Raw genomic sequence first — 26,840 nt, forward strand, 5'->3', positions numbered from 1 at the left:
TAACTCCTCTGGTGTACAGCAAAAGAAGCCAAGAACAGAAACTACTCAGAAAAGATAAGGAGAAGTGATTGCTGAGCACAAATATCTCAAGACTAGTAATTTTAAAATGTTCCTAACTATGAGAGTGCTAAGGCTGTGGTACCATCTAAGAGTACAAAGGATCAGCAGCTGAGCTGATCTTATGACTGACATATAAGTTCATGAAAGGAGCATAAAAATGCTTCTGGCAATTGCAGGGAACAAAGGTCTCTCCCAGTCAACTGCTCTTATTTGGAAGAAGAGCAGATTTGTGAATGGAAATCAGAAGAGAAGTTTCCAACAGCAGTGTTGTACACATAGGTTATCTGTTACACTGCTGGAACTTTCCTGCCATGGTACTAAGCAGGCAAAACTGTGACTCAGTTAGACATCCTCACTTATTAGTAAATGCAACTCTCTTTGATAAGAGGACCCTGATGTTTATCCACACACTTTCCAAAAGGCAAAAACATCTACAGGCAGTTAGGAATTTGTTGACATGTTGTGAGTTCATAAGCTGACTCGTCTTCAGTAATTTATTTCAGTCCTTGTGTAACACATCCTGTTTACATTCCAGTGTTTCACCACGTGGAAGTGCTGGTGTTTTTAAAGCAGAACAGTCCTCCTGGCTGGGTTCATAAAAACACAGGCTGTGCCTTTGTATTTTTTGTTTTGTGGGGGTGAGCTGAACTATCAAAGCTCAGTAAAAAGGTTAAGCAAACACAATTGGGTCCCAGGTATGGATTTTTACCTGTGTAATTGTTTCAGAGTAAAGGTATATCCTTTACTGTGATGTATGAGTACAAAACCACATCCTGTGAACTGGCTAACTTCATTTTTAGTGAAAACTGAAAGAGATAGGAGCATCTCTCCATGTTCTTACGCCAGTGCTTACCCCATCAGGGTAAGATTGATCCTATGTCTTTGGAAACACTGAACTAGTGACTCAATACTAGACCTTGAAGTTTTGCAACAGTCGTGGTTTTGCAACATTGGTATGAGGATGAGCCTAATAAATCCCAAGCATTGCTTCAGTGTAACTTAGGCTACATTCCCTTTAGCACAGTATTTTGAGAAACGTGTGTCTCTGATTAATGTTTTAACATTCAGTTGCTCTTTTTTAAGTTGGGTTCAGGGATTCTCAAGCAAGAACTTTGGCTTTATCAACAATCAAACTGTCTGCTACCCTTGTGGTAATTACGTCCTCTTCCTGGACATCGAAACGAAGAAGACGAGAGCTCTGCAGTGTCAGAATGGCCAGGTGGGAGCCTTTGCAGCCAATGGCAACAGTCAAGTGCTGGCCTTTTCCAACAGGAAGCTGAACCCCATCATATACATCTACAGTTTTCCAGGGCTGAGTAAACTGACAGAATTAAAAGGTAGTGATGTGGTAACCCTCTTCATCACCATTTCATTAAACTGATATTTTAGTCACCCAGTTTCTGAAGGGTTTTTTTCCTATAAGACTTGAAAAGCAGTGTGACAAGATTCATGGAAAGCAGTAGAAGGAATTTTCCCCTGAACTACTTTTAGTTAGGCTCAAGCTAGGGAGGAATATGACAATTCATAATGAAGCTGATGTAAAGGGAAAATAAAAAGGAATGAAATGGATTTCATTTTGAGAAAATATAGTCCAAATAAGCAACAAACCATACTGCAGTAGGCTCCCAAGCAGACTGCTGAAATCCACATTGAGAAATCCAAGATGTGAGAGGAATGAGGGTTCCTGCAGTTAGACTGTGGAGTCTGGGATTTAATGTATATTTTTGCCTGCCTCATAACATTTCTCTCCTTAGTCAACTTGCTTACCCTATCCATGTTTCATTTCCCTTGCCATTTAAATGGGGCATCATACTACTTGCTTATTTCATGTATATGAATGAAATTATGACTGCAAAGGATTTCAAGATACTTGGAGAAAAATACTTTACAAAATCAGGATATTATTGAAAAAAGAATTGAAAAAAATCTGAGCAGTGATGCAGAGGGAACATTTTTATGATCAAACCAAAAGAATAATCTGAAGTGAAGCAAAGAAATCATAGGGTGTGAAGAATGTCTTTGAGGAATTAAAGTGGATATAAAGGAAGTGTGAAGAGTATCTCTGGTAATATACAATAAAGTCTGGGGCAACGAAAGACCATGTTCTGTGTTTTTACATTTCAGGTAAAGTGCAGCTGGACTACACCTTACTTGCTTTCAGTTTCACAGGCCCTTATCTAGCCAGTTACTCTTCCGTCCCAGAATTTGTTCTTTCAGTATGGTAAGAGCAAAAGAAGAATTTTCTAATACCACTTAATTAATATGTTTGTACGTGCGCTGTTTTAGCACAGATTAAGTTAACAACTGTGGAACACACACTGGTTGCCTTGGTCTTCTTTTTTTTTTTTTCTGATTGATCATTGTCTGCAAACTTTCTGTACCAAAACTGCTGTTTGTTTTCTAGCATTAGTAGCCACTAGTGAAAATGGCTGTTAACTTTGCCACAGCTGTCTTCTACCTTCTTCCAAGTTTTCTGTTTTGGAGTACTTCTAAGGTCTTCAGCATCAGTTAATTATCTGTTCACTGCTGGAAGTTGAGCACCATGCTGTTTGTGGAAGAAAGTTGCTGCTGAAAAGAGGAAAAGATTTCTAAAGCCAATTTGTACTGTTTTGTCCCCCTGGACCATTCAGTGGTCCTCTTAATTACTTTTGTTTGATCTTAGTTCTGGCTTATAATTTTGCTCGGTGATTACACTAACATGAATCACTGGGTTAAATCATCATTTTCTGCTCATTGTCGTGAAAAATATTATATAATACAGTGCAGATACAGAAAGTTAGAATATTTGACTTTTTTAATTGCACTGTAAGAATACAATCTTGTTCTTGCCTTCATTGCCTGCAAGCTCCGACTGACTGTGGAGCCTGTGCATGTGAAAACAAATGGGGAAGGTGGAGTAGGAGGAAAGCATGCAAGGGCATGTAAGGAATATTCTGTATAGTCCCAATTTAATGATGATTTTTTTTGTACAATGATTACTGAGGATGCAGAAACTGCTGTAACTTCAGCATTTTAGTAATGATAGTAGGTACTATTAAGATGCCTCTTTATCCCTTATGAAGAAGAATAATTGTTTGCTGAGAACTCCGATCAAACACACTAGTTCAGGATGTGTGTGTGTGTGTGTCTCCCAGTAGAAACCAACCAGACAGCCTCACAGGCCTGAAGAGATGTCATGCTTGTCACTTACAGCAGAAATAACACATGTAAATCATGGAATCATAGATGGTCCAGTATGTTCATTGTGTACACTTAAACAAAAATCCATCATCTTGAAAGACTTCTCTAGATCATTCTTAAAAATGGAAATACCTAGAAATGTTTAAATGCTTTAAGGTATTGGCAATTTCCAAAGCCAAACAATTTTAACCAGTTCAAATCAGTGTGTTACAACTATCAGCAGCTAATGGTCATAAAAAATAATCCTAGATTCTAGTCAGAAAGAATTTAGTAGCAAAATACAATTACCTTACAATGTTAGACTTAGAATTTATAGTAACTTGAACAGAGAGGTTCAATTTACTGTGCAATTAGTAAATAGCAACTGGATTGTATTCTGCATTCATTGTGTGTGTACAGATGACAGAAACCTCAATGTTTAGCATTCTTGAGGTGTTATGACTATATGACAACCTCACAGTTCCTGTATTTTAAGCAGCAAGTGTGAAATCAGGGGTATAAGAGATGTTTGGAAAGTTACGCCAGTCTCAAAATATAGAAAGCTTATGGATAGCTACAAGCTGCCTTTCATCTGAGATATTTTATCCCTAGATCTTTATTCTTTTCTGTTCAAAGGAGAGGCTTAATGCCAGATTGTTTTTCAGATACACGAACCATATAGTTTCAGATCTTAGTAAATTATCTACTGTAAAAGAGTGTTGGCATTATCAGTTAGGTATGAGACATGAACATGCTGATGGATATTTAGAAAGAAAGCCACACTGGTATCTTTAAAAGTCAGAATTGTAGCTTGTAGCTTCCTGTAATTTTAATGAGGGTTACTGTGTATGTGTGAATATTTCTCATTTTCCACATGTGCTATCAGTGCTAACCATTGTCTTGTATCCTGATCCGTTTCTGTGAGTGAATTTATTACAGGCTAGAATAACTGGATTATACTAAATCCATTTACAGCAATGTATGCATTCTAGATTTTTCCTCTCAGCAGTAATGACAAATACTAAAGCTAAAAATGTTGTTTAGATTAACAGCCAGATATAAAGTAGACAGTTTTAACTGTCTACTTCGAATTACGTTTATCAGTTTTTGGACAGCACCTAAAAATGCAAATGCAATCAGGAATTAATCTGGATAATGGAGATATATGCAAATTAGATTAGTATAACCTATAGAATAGGTCATATTAATCCAGTATAAAATAGGTCATACTGGACAAAAGGAAAGTCAGTGGAAAGCAGATTCCCAGGCTTCTGTCAGCCCCACACAAATTCTGCCCTGGTTTGTGCTCAAGTTAGTTAACACAGCCATAAATTGTACATCACAACACAATTACTGTATTACCTAAGTACTTCATCCATAGATAATCATGGGCTGACTGTGTTGTATTTTCTAATTATAATACCTTCGAGCTGCAAATATTATAGCTATTATGTTATGGATTGAAAAAGCAAGGCTGGAGTGCTGAAGCGTGAATTGTTTGGGCCCATTTGAGTAGCCACTGATGGAACTGCTGAAAAAAAATCCTTTTCTGTTGACTCTCTCGGTCTTTTCATAAAAGCAAGTGCACGATAATGTTTCTAAAATGTCAGTTATTCAATCATTTTCTAGCAGTAATAATTTTATGCATGGCTAATTAACCACATCCTTTTCACTCTCAAGAGGACCTAATCTGTTTGAGGGCAGAAATTTTTCGTCATTTTTTCCAAACTTTATCGTGAACATCAGTCATAATCACATCCAGATCTTTGGCTTGAGTGGTTTTTTTACTTGTTTAATGGATTTAATTTTCTTTTACTCTTCTTAATGAAGGAACTGGCAAGAAAATCTCCTCCTGTGCAGCAAGTCTCAGCCGGGGATAACAGCGACCTCTTTGAGTTTTAACCCTATGAATTGGCAGCAACTGTGCTTTGTTAATGAGAGCTCTGTTACCATCTGGCATATTGAAAGGAATAATGATGAGCATTACCTTAAGCAACAGTAAGTGGAACACCCTTCAGGTTGAGAGTTACATCTAGAAGTATATTTTAATAACTAAGACTAGCAACACACATCTATTTGCAAAGGATTTAGTCCCATTTACTTCACCTAGCAGTTGCAATCAGTAACTGCTAAATCACAACCACTATGAATCTATCTAGTTAATCAAGTGAATTGAATTTTTGGTTTCATTTCTTAGCACTCACATGACCAGATTATGCACACCATGAGGCTAATACTAATCAGCCACTTTGGCAGCCTCTATCAAAAGCTGTGACTGAATGAAGGTAGTGTTTGGATTGCTTTCTGTAAGTAACTGTGTTGATCATTGCTTTTGTAGCAATGAAACCATCAAAGTTGGATCAATTGTTTCCTAGTAAACAAAGTTAAAACAATATGTTGCTGTAATCACAAATTGTACCAAAAGCAGTACCAGTTTTCTCTGTGGTTTCCAGCTTGTGTGGCTAACTTACAGGTCCAGTCACGGACATGCAATCACTGAGCACAGCAAACCTAGAATTTATTTACACTAAAATGTTTTTTTGAGGTTGGTATAAAAGTAGTATGTATCATTCAAGTGGGAGTCCTTGAAGTATAACAACTATGCTGTTTCAGTGGCAGCTACTCAACAATTCCCAACTGTGCTTAATCTTGTCAACTATTAATATAATAAGCATTATGCTACTGACACAGTTGTACTAGTGAAAGTAAAGACAAGGTCTTAATTTGTGATCTGAAAAGAATTCTGAAGGGTTTTTTTTGCCTTTTGTCATTCAGAATACATCTGTAAGTACATGTATTTCCTCACTTTTCACTACGTTCAGTAGAGAGTAAACCTACACTGAGAATTGTTCACTGTACCTGATTTTTTCCCAAGTTATAAATAAACGTAGTTTGTAAACTATAGAATCCTCAACTGCTGCATATGATACAGCCACTCATATATTGATTGCCAGAGTGCAAGAGGAAAATACTGCTAATAATTTTTAATTGTTATTAAACCTTCTCCAAATAAGCATTAAGCATGAATCTTCACAGCATATGAAGTCAGATGTGTGACTTTATTAATCTTAGTTAATAAGGAAACCATAACATAAAATAGTTGTTTATACAAGGCGACAAGAAAAGACACTGAGCTAGAACATGGAGATCTGATTGGTTAGGAACATTCCTTTTTTGTTACTATTCATAATATTTCTTCTCCTAAGACTGTGTCTCTTGCTTTTTCACAGCCCTGTAGAACTTCCTGATGAACAAGGGTCTGTGAGTCCTCACAAGGATCTGTTTTTCCCAGATTCTCATAGTGAAGATCCATACCATGGCCCTGATTTGCCAGTTTCAGCCATTGCTGGACTGGTAGGAGATGAAGCAGAAACATTCGTGGTAGTTATTGGGTTTTTTCCTTTTCACTATTCCAAGCCATTGTACTTTTTATGCAAATAGGTGTTAATAAATTAATAGTTCTAATGTTTGTTAAATAGGTACAACTGCGTAAATAGATCTGTTTTCTCAACAATATTGTTGAAATCCATTTTGAAGGAGGCTGAGAAAGCAGCTGCTGCTGCTGCTGCATACTGCAGCACAATGGTGAGATTTCTGACACAGGTCCTAGCACAGTAATATATCTGTGCAGTGGAGGTATGAATCTGTTGCAGAAGCAGCATAAAGTGTGTCAGTATTTAACTATGCCCAAGCTAATATGACCTGCTGAAACCTTGAAAACCTATTCCCACACTAAACTGACAGTAACCTTCATGTATCCTTACTTCTCTTTGGGATTGCTTTCTTTTTGACCTTGAAAATATCTCAAGCTATGGAGACATTGAAGGCTTTATTCCAGACAGCAACCTCTGCTTCTGAAATACATTCCCATACCACTGTCAGTGCTGGACCTGGCCATTTGTCTCAGTTGTATTTGATCAGTTACTTTTAGCCTCTCTTGAGATGCTTCTTTTGAGAGGCTTCAGAGATGTTCTCTTTTTGTTTGAAATTTACTTTCACCTGACTGCCAACTAGAAGCGTGAAAACATTTAACTTGCAAGTCTTGGATTCTCTTGTCAGATTGAGACCATCAGTTTCTCTCTGGTGGGTTGTAATATATATGAGACACCAAAACTAGGATGCAGAAGATCATACTGGCATTATACTATATCTTCTCAACAGACAAATGGGAGTTCTGTATTATCAGATTAGTGGACCACAGGTTTCTGCCATAAACTTTTCTTATAAAGCATAATCAAAAACTCAAACCAAGGAATGATGCTTTCCTGACCTCATCCTCTTTTCATAGCCTCATGCTTTCAGAATTGCAGAGGTTTTTAACTATGCAGCTTGTTTCCCTTGGTTTCCAGGAAGATCAAGAACTATAAAAAATATCCTTTACTGATTCTGATTACATGTGAACTGCTTGTATTTGATATCACTTAGAACATGAAGATAATACATGCTCATCGGGGGCATTGCCTTTTTCTTCTGCCTTACTGACTCTTAGAATACGTTGCAGATGTTGAACTGCAAAACCCACTTTGTTCTTTAGCCTGTAAAGTGAATTCTGAGAAGTACTGAGGAACAAAAGCAGCTCCTATATTAGGTCTGTGAGGCTGAATAGAATTTGTCCTTGAATGGATGGCGTTTCATTCGGAAATGGTAAGTTCTTATGCTTGAACTTGCAGAACCATGTCATGAATTTTTCCACATGGAAAAGTTTGTGCTTTCAACCGTACTAGATACCTCTATAGGGTCTTTGCATTCCCAACTGCCTTCAGAAAAACCTGGACTTCTTTTTAGCACCTTCGAGGTGGTTATGTTCCTCTGATGCATATTTCTGGACTGAAAGTAGATTGTTCTACTAGTGTTTGATGAAGATTTATTTCAAAGTATATGGTAAAATTTTGATAGTTATTTACTGTCCAAATTTTCTAGATGGGTGTGTTTTGGTTGTGAATATTGACAAGGTAATGAACATCAGGTCATTTAGAAATTAAAGTCTTTTTGCAGAAATACAAGCTTGTGATGGTGGTATGTTGTTTCCTGTGTACTAAATTGTGATGTGCTACACCCACAGATTAGCAAAGGGAGGAAATCAGTCTGTTTCTGGCATGTTCTTACGTTGTTCCAGACTATGGCAGCTGAGTAATTTTTGCAGGACTTGAATTTGTTGTGCCTTGCAGCACTAATTCTCCTCTCCACGCATGCCTGTGCACATATACTCCCTCTCTAACCTAGCAGGAAAAACACTACTAGATCTGGTAACCCCCAAGGCTGTGGGGAAATCACTGCATATGTCCTGTCAGGTTAAGCACCCCCTTCCAACACCCCCGCATTGAATACAAGGTTTTGGCAAAGCAATTCCTGCGTATCAGAATATAGCTGACAGGGAAGATACTTCTTTGAAATATTTTTTTTATCAAGAGCCTTGTGTTGAAAACTATGCAGCGGCTTGTAGAGAGATTGAAATGAGTGGACTTGCTGAGTTTCTCAGGTAGCCAGAGATCTTCAGATGGCAGTTGCTGTGATGGACCAGACTGCCCAAAACAGAGATGCTGCAACCACCATTCTTTACTGTCTTTATAAACTGACAGGCTGCTGTGGCAGATGTATCACTGGCTACTGTCACTGATGATTTTTGTACCACTACAAATGTTCATGAGCCTCAAATCTGTTTCTTGACATTTGTAAATCCCTTGGAGTTTTTTTCCTCTCTACTATCATCATGCTTTTTCAATTAGTAAGAGACAAACTGCTTCTCCTGTGGTGGTTAATGAGGTGTGTTCAGTTGAATGTAGTGGGAATAGTATCATAGCCTGAAGAAGCTCTGCCTGTCTCCACAGAATTCCACAGAAGGAGTTTGGTTTTTTACCACTAAATCGGAGTCGGTTGTGATCAATGTTTTTCACGTGGATGTAAGCATCCAGAGTGGGCAGCCATTTATTTAGGCTATTATTTAAAGGAGTCGTCCTTGACCTGTAGTCCATGGCCCTTGGAGGCTGTAGCCTAAGGAATGTGAGAGGCAAGTAAGCAAAGCCAAGTGTGCTGGTTTGCTCTTGGGAATGTGTCAGTGTTCCATACTCTAGAACCAGATACTGAAGCTGGATATGTACCCAAGTGTAACCACAATGGGGCAGCAGAGGGAAAGGAATTGAAATATCCTACAGCTTTCCATCCTTTTCTTGCATTAGATTGATTTAATTTTGTTGCTGTATCTCTTAAATTTCGGACCTGAGTTTTTTGAATCTGCTTTACCATGACAAGCCCCCTTGAATCCACTTCATCTCTAGCACCAGTTTCAAAATTCCACTGTCTTTTTATAAAATGTTTTATAGAATGGTAAGGGGTTTGAAGAAACAAGATCCATCATGGATTTTTTTTGCCCTGAAGAGATACTACTCAAAAGGGAGAGAAGTAAAAAAAAAAAAAAAAAATGGTATTATCATCATTTTTATTATTACGCACCAGTGCACAGTTCAGGAAGCAACCTGGTTTGGGATTTACATAATCTCATCCTAAGATTATCATATTTTACCTAGTTTATGTGTAAAGACAGTCATGACAGCAGGGGCAAAGAAACAGTACAGTTGTGTTTACACAGGAAGCTTCTGTTTTGCAGAAGCTCAGTTATAACCTTCCCAAAGATTTGTGATGTTCAAGCCTCATAAAATCAGTGAGAATGCCTATATTAAATGTTTCTCTGGGTGATGTAAAGCCCTATTTGCTATAGATTTAGTACTGTTAGTCCTGTTTGATTTATAAATTAAATATTAATATAACTTATTTCTGTAACATTTTCCCCTGAGAATCTAGAAATGCTTTGTAAGCATAAATAGAGAGTAAGTTACTTACCCAGAACCATATAGCAAGTCCTTGGCATATTTTACTAAAGAAATCTAGGTACTTATGAATCTCTGTTCTATGTTTTCATCCCAAGTCCATCCATATTTTCTCTTTTTATAGAAGCTTTAGTGAGACAGCAGGTGTTTTATAGAATTATAGACTCTTCTTTTTTTCCATCCATCATATTGTTTAGTGTTCCTTACCACTTCTGCTCACATGTATCATGCTTTGAATTCTCTCTTTTAAATGTTCTCCCAGGGTTTTCTCATGTTTTGTTCCCCTCCCTGAATTCTCTTTAATCTGGTTCTTTTTATCACAGTATTTATATGACCTCTATTACTGTTGTATCTGAACAGGTCACTCACTGTCTTTAATAATATTCAGTGGAGAAGTTCTGTTCCTCCTGTTTTATGGATGATGGATTTATGAGAGTTATTTTACCAAAATGAAATTCAAGGCACATGGGAAGTCTGTGTCAGGGATATTGCTAGCACTAATTTGCAGATGACACAAAGGTTGACAAAACTGTTTTACAGAGAAATTTGGATTATATGAGAAGATAAACTATTCAAACAAAATGTGTGTTAGTACTGCCAAGTATGCAAGAACCACATGCTCACGTTATGGCTACAAAGTGGAAGAATATCCTGAAAAGCAGTTTGAAAAACATTTGTCAGGGTGAGGTCATAGTGAGTAACCATATAAATTTGGGCTTCCAGTGCCCTTCTGTCATTTAAAAATAATTCTAGGGCTCAATGTTTTGAATTTTATCATCATTTTATCATTAAAAATTTGGGAGATGATCTGTTATGGTGGGTCAATATCTTTGTGAGGATAAGAAAGATACCACAGGGATTTCCAAGGTAGAGGACAAAACTAACAGATGTAAGTGCTGGAGAATAAATCCAGATAAATGTAAATTAAAAAATATATAGTTTTTCACTGAAAATATAATTCATCACTTAAACAAGCTTCTCGGGAGTGAAGTGAGTTCACCACTATCTCTAGACATATCCTTTTCTGGAGAATGTTCTTGTTTCTCCAGTTACTGCCTTCAGTGAAAGGATGACTGAATAAAATAAGGCTGATGTTATACAAGTGGTCAGACTCTATGAGGTAATGATCTTTTATGTCTTTTGGCCTTGAGATGTATGTAACTGGTTCCACAGATATTTGTCAGTTGTTGATTGAACTTGTTTATTTTTATGCTGAAGCCTAGAAATTTTGTCAAGACTTCAGTGCACCCCACTGCTCACTGCTGGACTGCAGGCTCCAAAATATACATGGGCTGTAAAGAAGGATACATTTTGGCAATGGATGCTGAGAAACACAGTGTTTCTGTTCTTCAACAAAAACTTCTACCTGGTAAGAAACAGCCGTGTCTGTTTTATTCAAATTGGGAGGGAAGTGGATAGGTAAAAGCTTTTTCTGCTTTCTTCTCTTCTGCTATTGTGCACCTTACAGAAAATGTAAAGTTATATTCTAGAATCCTATTTTTTTTATTAGTATGGTAAACAGTTGAGAATGGTTTTTTAGGTTCTATGTGTGTTTCTTTAGCACCCAATAATTGGCTTTCATTTTCCTGAAATACGAAAGAAAAAATACCTCTAAATACATCCAAATTGACAAAATATTCCAGGAGCCCAGATCTTATTAACCAGCCCTGCTAGATTAACATTAAACTATTAATATACCAGCTGGACAGAGTCTTTTTACTATTAGTTCAGTACCAAATATTTATTTTATTTTGCATTAAATATTGGATTGTCTTCATTTGCTACGTTAGATAATGTTAGAACTGATCTTTGAGGACTCATGATGAGTCTTCAAGCAACAGAAGCCAAGTTAAAGTAATGATGTTGCTTAATAGGAAGTAGGAAGCATAGAGAGTGATCAGAAGATGTCTTTGGCTTCAAAGAAAGAAATCTGCTTTTAATTTATTCTAGAATGGGAAGTCCTCTGATTGATTGCAACTTGCCAAGGCGATTTGCCTGCCCTGTATGTGTTCCCACCTGTCTTTTCATGGGGACCTTTGACAGGGTAGTGACTGACTAAAGGTTTCCAGCAAGGGAAGTGCATTTCATGTGTTCTTTTTTTCTGGGAATCATCTGCTACATGCCAATACCCTTCTGTGCCCCTTCTGAGGGCTCTCAGGATGGAGGATGCTGAGACACAGCAGCATAAGTGATTCAGCAGTGACAACCTGTACCCCATCATCCTCTGAAGTGTGGAAGGTGTCAGTCCTACCATGCACGTGAAGTTCACTGGTTTGGTCAGGCATGAGAGGAGTACTGGAATGTGCTTCTCCCTAGCACTACTGCTGTTGTAGACCAGCACAGAGCTGTTTCTCTAACAAATGATGAATTTGTGTTAATAGACAGGCTGGTGATAATCTTATTTTCTTCTTTTGCCACGGAATTCATGATTTTTTGAGCTTCAGCAAGTACCCCTGACTTTCAGTTTTGATAGTTAACACCGAAATGGAAAGCTGCTCTTAAAAAACCCAACAAACCTGCATTATTTCTTTTTTTTAAACTACCAGTGCTTTAATTGTAGCTAATAAGAGCTGGAATTCATCAAAAAATAAAAAGCTGAGGTGTGACTGGAAATGTTTTTGCCAGCTGAGTAGAAGGCAACAAGAATATTTGCCATTTGGGCTTTTTCTTGGCCTGTATATTCTTCTTTGAGTCCTGTCCTAAAACTGTATAACAAAATGTTCTATATTTATATTAGACTGAAGCATCTGCTTTATGAACGTTAAACACACTGCACTCTATATCTATTTAGCAGAATGCTGAAGTGTATGTCCAGCTTTAAGCAGATACTGAATTCCTGCTATGGTGTTGCAACAGAATCATAAGCAGCCACAGCACTTCACTTGGGTATTTTTTCCAGACTGGCTGAAGTTTCCTTTGTGAGGATATCAAGTTAAAAAAATAATCGTTGTTAGAAGTAACAATATGAGAAGAGCTTAGCACTAGAAGAAAGACAAATCTGCACCTGTACCACTCTATGCTATCTCCCCTTCACAGCTGTGAGGTGAATCACAGAACTGTGCCTGCTCAGTTGCACAGATAACAGAAATGGTGGATATTGGGGAAGAATGCACATTTTTTATTTAGTATACTGATCCTGGCCTTTTGTTCAGTAGAGTGGAATACAACTGACTTTTATTGCACTACTGACATATAATAAACAAGGCTGACATTATAAATTGTTTTCTTTTGTGCAGGGTGCATGCATAAAATGTTGGATGTGGTGTCATATATGCACAGACAAGTACAGAAAAAGAAAGGTTCAAATGTTCATGTTCAAATCAAGCTAATAGATTTTTAGGCAGAACCACTGATGTCTGGGAGTAATAATACATGAGTACAGCTGGAAGCCACTGGTTAGAAAAACTCTCTCACACTGACCTCTGTGTGGCACATTGTTCGCAATCTTGTGTCTGTTTACATGACAAAAGATTCATAGCTTTTGTGCTAATAGACAGCCAAATTAATAGGCTTGGGAGAAACAGTAACAGTGGAATAATTTCTGTTCATTCTAATTGAAATTGGAATAAGTGATGCTAGAATAGGATCCCTACTGCTTAGTTTTAGCAACGTTTTTTAGAACTGCAGTCACTTGTAATTTATTGGAGTTAGGATTTAGGGTGTCGTGTCAAACCCTTTGATTTGGGCTCCACTGTACAAAAAAAGATATTCACAGAATGGAGGAAGTTCAGCACATTCCCACAAAGACTATTGCAGAGTCTTAGTACATGACATACAAAGATGGCCTAAGAGAACTATGTTTGTTCAGCCTGGAGAAAAGAAATGAGGAATTTTACTATTGCTTTACCTATCCAATGTAAGGTTACAGAGAAGATATAACCAGACAGGTAAAGGATGCAGTTTGCATCAAAAGATGGGTAGATATTAGGAAATAAATACTTTTGAAGTGAAGGTAGTCAGACATTGGGACAAGTTGCCCAGAGAAGATATGGAATTTCCATTTTTGGGTGTATTCCATTTTTTGGGTATATGACTCTGGACAACATGATCCAACTTTGAACTTGGTTCTGAGTTTGAAGTCGGCTCCGTGCTGAGCTGGAGGTTGGATCAGAGGACTTCTAGGATCCCTTCCAACCTAAATGACTCTATGATTCTGTTATTGACAAATTTTCATGTGGCTATTTAGCAACCTTTACAAAATCAAATGATTTCTCAAATTAATTTCTAGTTCATCAGACCACAATAGTACCATCACTTCAGATTATGTATAGCAACTTTCTCCTTCACTACAACAGCAAAAATTCCAAAGAATAGGTAGCCCATGGAGCCTTTTTACTCACCAATAGCACATCAGCCCAGATTTGAAGTTGAGACACGTTGGTGCAATAAATTAAATTTCATATTTTATGTTGGTTTTGTGCTTTCAGGTGACAAAGCAAAGGATCTGCAAAATCCAGTGTTATTTGCCATGGCATTTTGTAATGAGGGACTATATGCAGCTGGAAGTGTAAGGCATCCTTTGTGCTTTTAACTTACTCCTATTGTGTGAAAATCAAAAAAACATTCAGATGGAGTATATTTGCAGAGTTCACCACAAAAATAGGAGTTAGAAAAAAGTGAAAGGCTGCAGAACTATTGAGGTCTTCTCTGGTGTTGTCTGTATTTTCTTTGTTAAGACTTGAGACAGGGAAGCAGGATGTGAAAAGATTCCGGTTTTGTAGTCAAAGAAGCAACAAGAGAGGATAATCCTGTTTTTAACAAAAGATTAAGAATATTGTAGAGGAACAAAAAATAAGGATGGAGAATAAATAGGAAAGAAGAGAAAATGGCCAGGAGAACTGCCAAATTGTTTTGTGCAAAATCTAACTCAATATCTAACCCAATCTGGCAATGCAGTACATTACTGCTTAAGACTGGGACAAATTCTTATACTGTCTCAAAAAGAGCAATATTGTAAGTATTAACTGATGAGAGAGTCTGTTGTTATCAAACATGGACTGTTACTAAGAATTATATTGAAGAACACCCTCATTTTCAGTAGATTTCAATAGATTTACTATCCAGGGTTAATTCCTTTGAATTTAAGCCTAGTAAAGACAAACTGGACCATTATTGATAGGATACAGTTGAACACTGCTACTTTAGAGCTTTTCAGTTCTTGCAGTTCAGTTTGCCACATAGTATAAATGACATAGCCCTCACGTGGATTTGTACTTTTCTGCACAGGGAGGCATTTTGTTCTCTTATCACATCAAAGATCTCCAGTATGAGATTAAAATCTGCACTGATATCTCACAACCCATATCCAGCCTCATATTCTCTCCTGATTACACCATTCTTCTGCTTGTCACTAACCAGGTATAGCATTTGAGGTAACAGCACTACATAATGAGATGCTCCTGTGATTCTGTATGTGTATGCTGATACTATTAGAATGACACGTCTAATGTAATCACACAAGCCAACAAATTATACCAGAGGTGATGGTAGTCCATTCTGTGTTTTTACTGAAAGGGTGAAAAGACTTTTAATGAAGCACAGAACAATTGTCTCCTACAGATGGTGGAATATAAAGTACCTAAAGTTGAGATTTCCCAGCAGAAATACTTGTGTGTGTACAGGGGAGTACCTGTTCAGAATCTCCTGTGTGTCCAGGTCATGGGGAGCTTACTGAGCATGAACTCTAGGCTTGATGTGTATCTGCAAAGGAACAAATATGTAGCTTGAGTACATCAGACCTGCTGTGATTCTGCAGTGGAGTTGTTCCACATGTACCTGAAGTTGTCTGGCAGCCCTAGCCAAGATCCTTCTCTGACCAACCTGATGTCCAGAAATCTTCCTCAAAGGTCCCAAATTCCACCTTAAGTCATCTAAATTGTCATTTTTTTAAACTCTTAAAATGTTTTTATAGTGTGTGCATGAGTCAGAAGGTTCTGTGTCCAGGACAGCAGTACAATGGTAACTTTGGTCACACGCTCTCTCAGACTTCATTCTTCTTTTGTAAAATGAGTAGAGAAGTTCTAAAATCAATATTAGTTGTGTCAATATTTGTTATGAATTGTTTATAAGAGGCTTTGAGATATTTAGATCAAAACATCTCTTAAAGCTTAATATTTATGATTTTTGTTTTGTGCTGTTTTAGAATATTTATTAATTTCTGAAATAACATGAAATTGGATGGTTTAAAAGCAATTTTGAGAAACAAAGCTTGTTGAAAATGTGACTAGCTGGATCTCTCTAAAATGAGCTAACATCATCTTCAGCTAGCATAAATTAATATAATCCACTAAATTCAAATTAATCCTACTGGATACTTTTTACATCCATTTAGAGGCTGGTGAAGGGACTCAAGCACAAGTGCTGTGAGGAGAGGCTGAGGGAGTTGGAGTTGTTTAGCCTGGAGAAGAGGAGGCTCTGGGGAGACCTTATCACCTCTACAACTCCCTGACAGGAGGTTGTAGTCAGGTGGGGGTTGGCCTCCTCTCCCAGGCAACCAGCAGGAGGACAAGGGGGCACAGACTCAAGCTCTGCCAGGGGAGGTTTAGGTTGGGTATTAGGAAGAGATTTTTTATGGACAGAGTAATCAGGCATTGGAATGTGCTGCCGAGGGAGGTGGTGGATTCACCATCCCTGGAGGTTTTCAAAATGAGACTGGATGTGGCACTTAGTACCATGGTCTAGTAATGACAGTAGGGTTGGACTTGATGATCTTGGAGGTCTTTTCCAACCCTGTTGATTCTATGATTCTATGAAATATAAAACTTCAAAGAGGGAAGCTCAGAAAGATGGGTATTTTTTCTTGAAGTCTTCCAAAGCTTTTAATGCAAAGTTTCTTAGCCCAGTGGTGGATTATTTATCTTTATTTGTTAGGGGACAGTCTATAGTTACAAACCTGCCCAGACTGGAGAAGCTGTCAAAATCTTGGACACATGCAGCAGTTGTTTTCTGGCAGCTGATTTTCTTACTCCAGGGAACGAGTACTGTGTGGTAAGAAAATGTATTAGTTTCTTCTATAGAATAGTGGCCATTTTCAGGTAACCAATATGTTGCTAAGGCACAAAATTAAAAGCCTTGCACAAACTGGGACTGTTCTGATATTTGTTACAGCTGTGTAACTTCTCATTGAGGAAGTAAATGGCATTAATTCGGGTATAGCCTATAAAATAGTCAGAACTTGCCCTAGAATGTAGGTTTGATAATTTACAGATTGCTAAAATGTTGTATTGGTTCTGCAGCTGATTTGTGTGACTTAACTATTGTTTGGGAACAAAGCTGAGCAAAAGGTGATTTAATTCAGAGAATTGATTTTGGAACAAGAAAGATCTTTTCAGCTTTCTGCACAAATTGAAACATCCTGAGAGATACCTCCCTTCTGGGTCTAGGGACAAAGAAGGCCTTACTCATGCATCTGTCCATGAATTCTGGGAAATTCCTTGCTTTTCTCCTATGCCTTTAACTGCTGCAAGACATATATTTTAGCCAGCAATTCATTTCCAGGCCATGAATTCTTCAAGTAGCCAGACTAGGAAACCTGGGAACTTAGTCAATTCATTTTGCTGAATATCTTTGTTTGCCATTAGCATGGAAATGGTAAATTTTACCTGACTTTGAGTAATGTGAGGGCTGAATGATCTCTAGCTTTACTTTACTGTGAAATTAAAAAATTGCCAGGATATAAGGCCTCAAGTAGTACCATTATGATATTTTTCATGTGAGAAAACAAGACCTCTCCTCAAGCCCTTTCTTATGCAAAGAAAATTATAAGCAGGTGTTTCTACTGCTGGGAGAGTGGTGGGAGTGCTAATATTGATCAAGCTTACATGTGTTGCCCTAAATTGTCTCACTATGCTTAAAGACCATTCCTGCAGTTGCAGAAATTCACAAAAATTATTATATGTTTTCCTTAGGCAGGTGTACCTTGCAGCAGCTGCACTTGTAGGAAAACCTAAATAATCTTAACTGAGTCTAGTAACTCTTGATCTGCTGTGCTCAGAGATTAGTTGTATTCTATAGAAGATCACTAACCAGACTAATTGGTTATTTCATCCTGTTTTGTCTATGTTTTTCTCTGTTCAACAGTCTGTAACAATTTCAGGTGAAGTACAAGTTTGGTTCCTGGAAGATGGAACTTGCCTCAGCAAGCTGAACCTTGAAACTGAGGTACAGGAGATTATATCGTGACTGATACTTAACATTTTCTGTAATATTTTTCAGTCAGTAGTATAATATTCCACAGATTTGGATCCATCAATGTTGAGGAAAGCTCAGTAATGTCTTTGAACAACCCATGAATGAGATTTAAAAAATATTATCTTTCAGAATGTTTCCTTGAACTCATCATGTGTTTAACTTGACCGTAAACCAGAGGAAACATTTCAAATGAATGCCCTAATGATTTAAGCACATATTTGTAAATAACATCTACTTTCTTGTTATATTACTTTATTTTTTAACGATTAAAAGTTTCGAGAGTATAAAAACTAAAAGCCTTGACTGATTAAAAAAAAGGCCCTAAGAATTGAGTTGATAAAAGTATTTCAGACTGTTAATGCTTTGTCCTGATTGATGCATTCAAACCTGAAATCTGAGATAGTAAGAAAAAATTCCCCTTCTGTAGCAGCTCTACACATAACAGTGCACTCACTCTTTTATTTAGGTTGAACTTCTTTCACTTAAAATCTGGATAATGGATAGAATATGGATTATTTTCCTGAAAAGAACAGAATTAAGCTTTTGATATTTAGATACAGAGCATAGGTAAAGTTCCCATGATGTCTCTTGTTTGTTAAAAAAAGTAGTTTTTAGATAAATCACTTAGGGTTTCTTCAAATTTTAGGAACCTTTAAATAGCAAAAGAAATTGCATCCTAACACATAGGATAATATATCCTATATGGAACTGTTATATGTCTTTTACTTCTCAACTAGGCAACTGCTATGGCTTGCTGTCCCTCTTCCAGCAGTGTTGCTGTAGGGACTGAAAGAGGTCAAATCTATTTCCTTGATGTTACCAAAGTTGAAGGTCCACGGGTTGTTCACAGAATTTTTCTTTCCACATTTCCAGTGCTGTCTTTGCAGTAAGTATTTAGTAACAAGGGTAGGAATATTGTCAGTTTATTGCCTGAGTAATGCTGTTAGTTGAACAAAAAAAGTATGTTTTTATTCCAATAATAACAAAGTAAAGTATTTTAACAGCTTCTGTTATTCTCCAACATATTCTGAACTGCTTGCAATGGGAGTAGTAGCAGAATTTATATGAGAGAAATATAATAAACATGCATTTTAAGAAGATTTACTTGAGCACTGAAGACACTGATGCATAAGATCCTTTCTAAAAGAAATTATGCACAATTACATGTATCTTACTTTTAGAGGGTTATTTCTCACAGAATATAAATTTTAGGGCTTGTGCAGTTAGGTTTAAGCATTTTGGTCATCTCTTCTTACATGATGGATTTTTGTTACCATTGTTAATTATTCAGTTGCTTAAAGTTCTGGAATTTACCAGTCCCCTTGTAATTAGCTCTAGTGATCTAAAAGGCTTTTTTCTTTTTGGTTGGGGATTTTAACTTTGATATAAATCTGGCAGTTACTTGGAGACTCAGGTGTATCTCTTTGCACAGATACCTAAGATGAAACTTTTAAAAGAGATACAGAAAGCAACTTATTCAAAGTCAAATCAATGCAAAGACATTTCTATTCAAAATAATGTCAAAATCTGTACAGTAGTTTCATTTTTTAAAACATGAACTGAAAAGAAAGATTTAACAAAGTTGTTGACAGATTGCTATGGAGTATGATTTGCTTTAGACTGACCACCCACTCAGCCAGAATTGCACTGACTGCACTGGGCTTTATATCAGGCCCTAATCCTGTAAACCTAGGACCTGAAATTTCAGTTGTGTTTATGCTCTCAAGGAATTCAGCAAGTTATGGCAGTGAAATTATTTGACTCTTTTGATTTACAGTATTGAACTGATTTCTACTTGGATTTATCTTTTCCCTAGTTATGATCAGTGTGGTCAGTTCCTCATCGTTAGAGCTACAGAAGGACATATCTTTATTCTAGATGCTCGGCCATCAAAATTATTCCAAGTTCTTGGATATATAGGTAATATATGCAACAACATTCATTACATTGTGTTTTGACTTTTTGTTGCATTTTATGTATACTTACTGGTCAGACTAAGCTGTTCTCCTTCGCTCTATTTACTTTCTTGGAGAACTAAACATATTCTTCCCAATTGTTTTGTCCAGGCCAGTCTTTTTTTTCATTTTTCCTCTGTAATTTTAGTTACCAAATGTACCAATATTACCTTTCTTCCAGAGCATGTATAAGTCACAAGGGAAAGAATGGATTAGCTGACCAACTGATCACAGATCCAGCACAAAAGTAATAGAACTAAATACCTTTGTGAGAATTTAGACTAAAAGACTGTAGGTTATAACAGCTGTGTGCAATCTCCTGTTAAAAATTTCCACTGTGGACAGCTTTAACATGGGGACTGCTGAAATTGTCAGCTTTGCTGGTTGATAATGAAGAATAAAATATGATAGAATTGTAACTCAAAAAAATCTGAAATTTGTAAATTTATTTTTCCAGTAGCATTATTCTTACAGATCACATCTGTGAGCATAATTTTAAGTATAAAGGACATTATTTTATAATTTTAATTGGTTTGACAAGCAGAATATATCTCCTTAGATAATTTGCATGATTTGCATAATTAGCCTGATCATGTTCTCATTGTCTGGCTGACTTCTTATAGGAGGGTTTTTCTGTGTTTCATCTGCCAGTTCTCAGCAGACAGCCTCAAAATTGCTACAATTCAAGTTGTATGTGAACTCATAATAACACTCTGGTCCTTAGGGGTTCCCAGCACCCAGTGCCTCAAGCAGACTTGTGTAGATGCAGCACTACCTGAAACCAGGTTGAGGTGGTTGAGCTGAGATGTATTCTGAACAGGGATCTCCTTTTGTGTCATGATATGTTAGTAAACAGAATGTTCCCACTCTTCAGTAACAATTTCCATTGGTGTTCCCTTCCTGCTTCAGTGTTGGCAGATGAAGTGCTCAATCTTTCTGTAGTTTCTGACTTCAAGAATGACTTAGTGGAAGTGATGGCACTTCTTAATGTACCAGAGGTCCAACAAGCAAGACTGGAAATTTTTTGTCTCTCTTCAGCAATCGCAACAGGTAAGAATTGAAATTTAGACTATGTGATATTTTTCTAAGGCAATAAGCCTAGTGTCAGATTTTCTACGTACTTACAGTTAGTTTTTAAAAGGCCTTACAATTTACAAACTTTTCAAAAGTAGTTTTCAATGAAGTTGGTATTTTCTTCAAGTAGTCACTAATGCTGAACTTCTTTTTGTGCCTGTTTTTAGACATATAAAACGGGACTTGATTTTCAAAGTTGCTGAAAATCTACAGTTATTGCATCAGTCTTGATTTCAGGTGTCTCTTTAAAACTCGAATTAAGGATCCTAAAAGAATAAAATGCCCTTTAGAAGATGTGAACTTCAGCGTTTTAACAAATACCACCCAGGCTGTGTGTACCTTATGGCAGAGATGCCTAAAACAAGTACTAGATGAAGGCAATGATGACATGAACCTGCATGCAAACTAATTAGCACTGCTGACAATCCCCAAGCAGCAGGGTGTGTATGTATTGTCACATGACTGTGGTTAAACTGTTTCTAATACTTCTTGAGAGCTAGTAGAGCTACAGCTCTGCTTCACTGCGGTGTACTACATCAGCAAAGCCCAGAGAGTTGTGTTTAAGTATCTTAGTTTCCAGTCTCTTCCTGGAAAACTCACATCATGCTCACTCCTTGCTGAGAATTGTTTTCAAATTCCTTGATAGTCAAAGCACCTGCATTAGTGGTAGTGATGCCTCTTCCTCCCTGTTTCTTTTTCAATCTTTTAGAAAATTCTAAGTATGTGAATGAAAAAGGAATGCTTAATGCTAGTGCCCTTAAAAAGAAGCAGTATGATCTGGATTACCCTTTGAGCTCAGCAGTCAGATTGAAGGATAATATTGTGTATGGCTACTGTACCTGTGCACCTTTCATCTGTAAATACCATCTCTCTGAAGAGGTAATTCTCTGAAGCTGCTTTATTTTGGGTGGTGGTTAAATACTAGCACACAAAGGCTGTAAGTGAAGTGAATATAGCAGGATATTATCTTATAGAAATCCTCTCTCCACTAAAAATACCTGCTCCATCTATACTCATTGACTTTCATTCAGTATCCTACCACCTGCTGAGAAACCTGGCATAAGCAATCTCTTTGTGCTATTATACTGGGGTTTTTAACTCATACAGCTTGCAGGCACTTCACATGTAGCTTCCAAGCCAGAGCTGTGCTGTTGTGCAGTCTGCTGAGTAACCTGGATATCCAGCTGTTGAGCTGCAGAGCCCAGGACTCTTAAGATGCAACTGCAAATGCATCTAGTGATCTAAAAGGCTTTTTTTTGTTTGTTTGTTTGGGGATTTTGAACTTTAATATAAATATGGCAGTTATTTGGAGACTCAGGTGTATCTCTTTGCACAACTACCTAAGATGAAACTTTTAAAAGAGATACAGGCTGAACAAGAAGTGGCCAGGGTATGACAGAATGGAGGAACATTTTAAAACTATCAGTGAAAAGACAAAAAATGGTTAAAGAACACAGAGTTATCTCAAATGCCGCATGATGAAGCTGTGAAGGCTTCAGGAAGCCACTGTCATTGCCTGCTGAAGAGCTGCAGCTCATAGGTCCCTCTCAGTTTAAGGGGCAGGTCAAGCAAGAAGGTGAATTCAGCATTCCTCTGTGGCACGACCTGTCCTTTCTGAGCCAAGAAAATCCAGGCCCAAACATATTGAATATAGACCCTTTTGAAGAGATGAGAAGCAAATCAGCAGCACAGCAGTGGCACTGCTTCCTGGGCTCAGTAATCCAACATTTTACATTGCAATCCATGTGGTAACCCACAGAGCTCTCATTAGTCACCTCAAAATGGTATAGGTATTTCCATCATCTGAACTGCTGCTAACATGTTGTTTGTTTGGCAGAACATGTTGGAAGATACATCAGTATTTTTATCAGAAAAGAGGACTCCTAGCAAGCAGTTTGGGCCAGGTTTCCTGTGTTTATCACCCAACAGCCAGTGGCTGGCAGCAGCAGCAAAGGATGGTGTTTTGTTTATCTACCACACTGTTACTATGGTAGGTAGGTGCCTGGGCACAGGCTTTGGTTGGTTTACATGAGAAAGAGGTGTAAAAATTACTTTCCTTCACTGTAAACTTTTCTTCACTTGAGTATAAGTTGTTCCACAAAATCTGTGTTGAACATGAACCATCATAGCATTGTATAGGATGATTGTTTTTGTAATCAATGTGCACATGATCATATGAACTACTTACTTTCTTCTTCAGTAAATCTAAGAGTAGATAATTTTGCTACATTTTTTATCTCCTGCAAAATCAATATACTACAAACTTACCCCATCTGTAGTCATACCTTTTAAACTAATAATAAATCATAGTCTTTTATGTACGTTGTATTGCCATTTTGATTTGACTTTTATCTGAAAATAAACATGAACATATTTTAAAACCTTAAATATAAAAAGTAATTCGCAGATATATTCCACGACAAAAACTTATTTGCTGATACTGCTTCTATGACTTTTCTAGGATATACTTGCTCAAAAGCATTGCCACTCATATCAAGGAGGGGGAATCAGATCCATGGTATTTTCCCTGGATGGCAAATTCATCCTTGTTAGTGGTGAAAATGATGGTGCCCTGGTGTGTCTGAAATGGAAGTATGTATAAAATGGCAGACAGTATTGATGGTGTAAATTCTTGTATCCTGACAGATTAATTTTCACATCTACTTGTGATTCTAGACTTTCTTTGTCTCAAAGTAAGGAGAAAAACTGGATAGAAATAAACTCACTCCTCTCATGTTTAGAGGCAGTGTCCCTAGCTCAGGAAAGGTCTTGTACCTTGAGTATGGTTGCAGCACAAGATACAGGAGGATCTTCAGAGAAGTGTCATCCAATTCTAAACTCAAACTGAATTATTTGTAAAAATATTGAATAGGCATTTTAAAACAAGTTAATATGTGTTATAAAAGATATGTAATATATCATTTTCTGTAATACACTAAAAATACATGAGTTCTCTTTCTGTTTACTAGGAAGATAAAGGAAACTGAAGTTAATGAAGCTGCTTTTTACTATCAATCTCTTCTTGATATACTGAACCAGTCTACTTCAAATGAAAATGCAGTTTTAAAATCTATGGCAGAATGGCAGTTTGACCCAGAATCTACCTCAAAATCACCTCCAGAAGAGAAATTTAAGGTGTGTATTTGTATCGGGGGGAAATGTTTGATCATTATCCTAAAATTGTACGTAATAGAAACTGTCCTCAGAACAAACACTGATCCTCTTGTTTAAGTGGAATAATATCCCTGTGGATAAGCCGAATATGCTTAATTATTAATCTGTGGAAGAGCACTATCAAAGAAATGGAAAAGTTATGGGAAGATGACATTCATATCTTCAATTTTACTTGGCTTCCTCAGCCACAGAAAGCTCTGTGAAAGTCAGTTTCTCCTCATGTGAAGTTATTGTCACTCCCAGTGTGATGTTACTGCTATACATTGTGTTTCTGTTCAAATCAATCAAAATAGAGATTACAGAGATTAGTACAGTCAGCCCGTTTGAGTTGAAAGGCTTTGCATAATAGCAAGGGTTTGTGGGATCAAAGCTAGGGACTGGTTAGGGAACAAAAGTGTAACACACTGCAGTTTGGTGGTGGTGGTGGTGTTTCTAATGAGATTCCATTTTTTATTTCATTTCTGTCTCTTGTATTCTGCAAGTACCTCGGCTAGATGCTTATATTCTTAATTTCAAGAGTCACCACTGAAATTTTCCAGTGTAGAAGTGACAGAAGATGGAAACGTCACCAGTACCAATGATACGACATGGATAGGCCAGAAAATGCAGAAGGTCCTTTCGAAGAACAGGTGTTAATCAAAGCCAGAGTTCTCAAGAGTCATTAGTCATTTGGGGTGCCAAATTATATGCTGTAAAGGAATATGGTTTCTAAAGCTTTTCTTCACATTTGGAGCTCTCTTTAAGGCATTGCAATCTAGACTTCTAGAAATCCTAGGTGAAGGTTATAAACACATCAGAGAAGGTGCCTAGCACACAGGAGCATTAAAGGCCAAAAGACCACTACTCAAGGAGGAAACTAATAAAAAAACCTTGCCCAAAACCTGAGAAATTGTCTTCTTCAAGAAACTTATACGTTTTTATTCTAAATGTCAAAAAGTTGTACAGAGGATTATTGCCAGAAAGCAAGAAGATGCTCTCTTCTTCCCAAGAGCCAAAGTAACATATACTACAGTACAGATAAACAAATAACAAGGCATTAATTGCAAAACCCCTGAGGTTTATTTCAGGTTAAGGTTGAGGTGAATATGTTGCATAACTGAAGTTTTTTTATAAGCAAGAGTGCAAAGATCAGTACAGAGAGGAGATTTAGCACTCTGTGAGCTTAGAAAGTGCTATATTATAAATAATGTTAGTATACATTATTTCTTTCCCCAGAAATATGAATTTGCTAGGAGGTTCTTTCTGGTATGAGCCAGAGATGTGTATTTTGTCCAGTTTTTGATGTTCAGTGATAGCACAAAGCAAAATATCATTGCTTTCTGGGTGATCTCAGGAGTGGCTTTCCAAATTATGATGCAGTTCCACAAGTGGCTCAAATCAGTCTCAGACATACTGTCAATGAAGGTGAAGTCTTCTCCATCTTTCTCTCAGACATGTATTCCCATTTCTCGGGCACTCATGGCTTGGTGTCTACTTGGATTTTTTGACAAATGCATGTGACTGTGAATACACAAGTACCACATGATTATTAGTATCAGCTAGGGACAGGTGATGAGAAGCAAAGGTTAAAGGGTAACATTATGTCCTGGGTTGCTTTAGACTGCTCATTAATCTGACTTTTAGAGGATGCAGTCCATCCAATGTCAGAATGCTACACCCCTTCCTTTAATTCAGTCGCCGTCATCCTACTTAAAGTTGCAAACTTATTTTAGAAAGCAAGTTCCAGAGGTGCAGGCTAATTTCCCTGAGATGATTTGGCAAGACTGTAGGGGCAAAGAAAATTTCACAGCTTGCAGAATGAGTAACAGATGCTAGTTTACTTGTGTCTTTAAATATTCCACCGAAAATGTTTAGTGACAATGAAGAATCTAAGGATTAAAAAATTCTGGCTTTATGCCATTCAGCATGTCTCTAATCATTGCACTTGTAATTACTTCTTTCTTTAATATTTTCTTTCTTTCAAGCTCTATTGCTGTACAACCAGTTTACAATTTGACCTGGTTATACAATTTTTTTCTCTTGTGCAATTCTAAGTATCATCCTATTGAATTAGGATTGTCTGTTTCAGTTATTAATCCCTTTGGAGTTTTATTTTGTGTATAGATAATGTTCCTTTAGATTGTTTCAATATTATTTTATCTTCTTTTTTTGTCTTTCAACAATACATTTGTTGCATGTCAGATTGTAAAAGGTTTGATATGAGTTTGTTCATTAAAACCTGAATAAAACTATATGTAAAAGGTATAGGGCAAATATATTCAGAAAACTTTAGAGAAATATTCTAAGTAAAAGAATTTACTTAGTACTTAGAAAGGGGGGGAATGAAACAAAGAAGCTAAAAAAAAAAAGACTAATCAGGGATAGACTGGGAGTTTCTTACTAAGCAGCTGGCGCAGCTGGCGTC

General features: G+C 37.1%; 1 protein-coding gene across 1 annotated transcript in view; it reads left to right on the forward strand.

Annotated features, from left to right (window-relative positions):
* CFAP43 (cilia and flagella associated protein 43) overlaps positions 1–26,840 on the forward strand; it is a 45,811-nt gene that overhangs the window by 373 nt on the left and 18,598 nt on the right. The window contains 16 exon segments of the mRNA XM_009070156.1: positions 1,144–1,397; positions 2,185–2,281; positions 5,050–5,217; positions 6,450–6,600; positions 11,262–11,412; positions 14,471–14,550; positions 15,270–15,401; positions 16,914–17,030; positions 18,123–18,203; positions 18,971–19,119; positions 20,050–20,153; positions 21,098–21,238; positions 21,972–22,141; positions 23,100–23,252; positions 23,724–23,854; positions 24,232–24,397. Coding sequence (XP_009068404.1) covers positions 1,144–1,397; positions 2,185–2,281; positions 5,050–5,217; positions 6,450–6,600; positions 11,262–11,412; positions 14,471–14,550; positions 15,270–15,401; positions 16,914–17,030; positions 18,123–18,203; positions 18,971–19,119; positions 20,050–20,153; positions 21,098–21,238; positions 21,972–22,141; positions 23,100–23,252; positions 23,724–23,854; positions 24,232–24,397 — 2,245 coding nt within the window.

The sequence above is a fragment of the Acanthisitta chloris genome, unplaced genomic scaffold, assembly GCF_000695815.1.
Source record: "Acanthisitta chloris isolate BGI_N310 unplaced genomic scaffold, ASM69581v1 scaffold18322, whole genome shotgun sequence".
Classification (NCBI taxonomy): Eukaryota; Metazoa; Chordata; class Aves; order Passeriformes; family Acanthisittidae; genus Acanthisitta; species Acanthisitta chloris.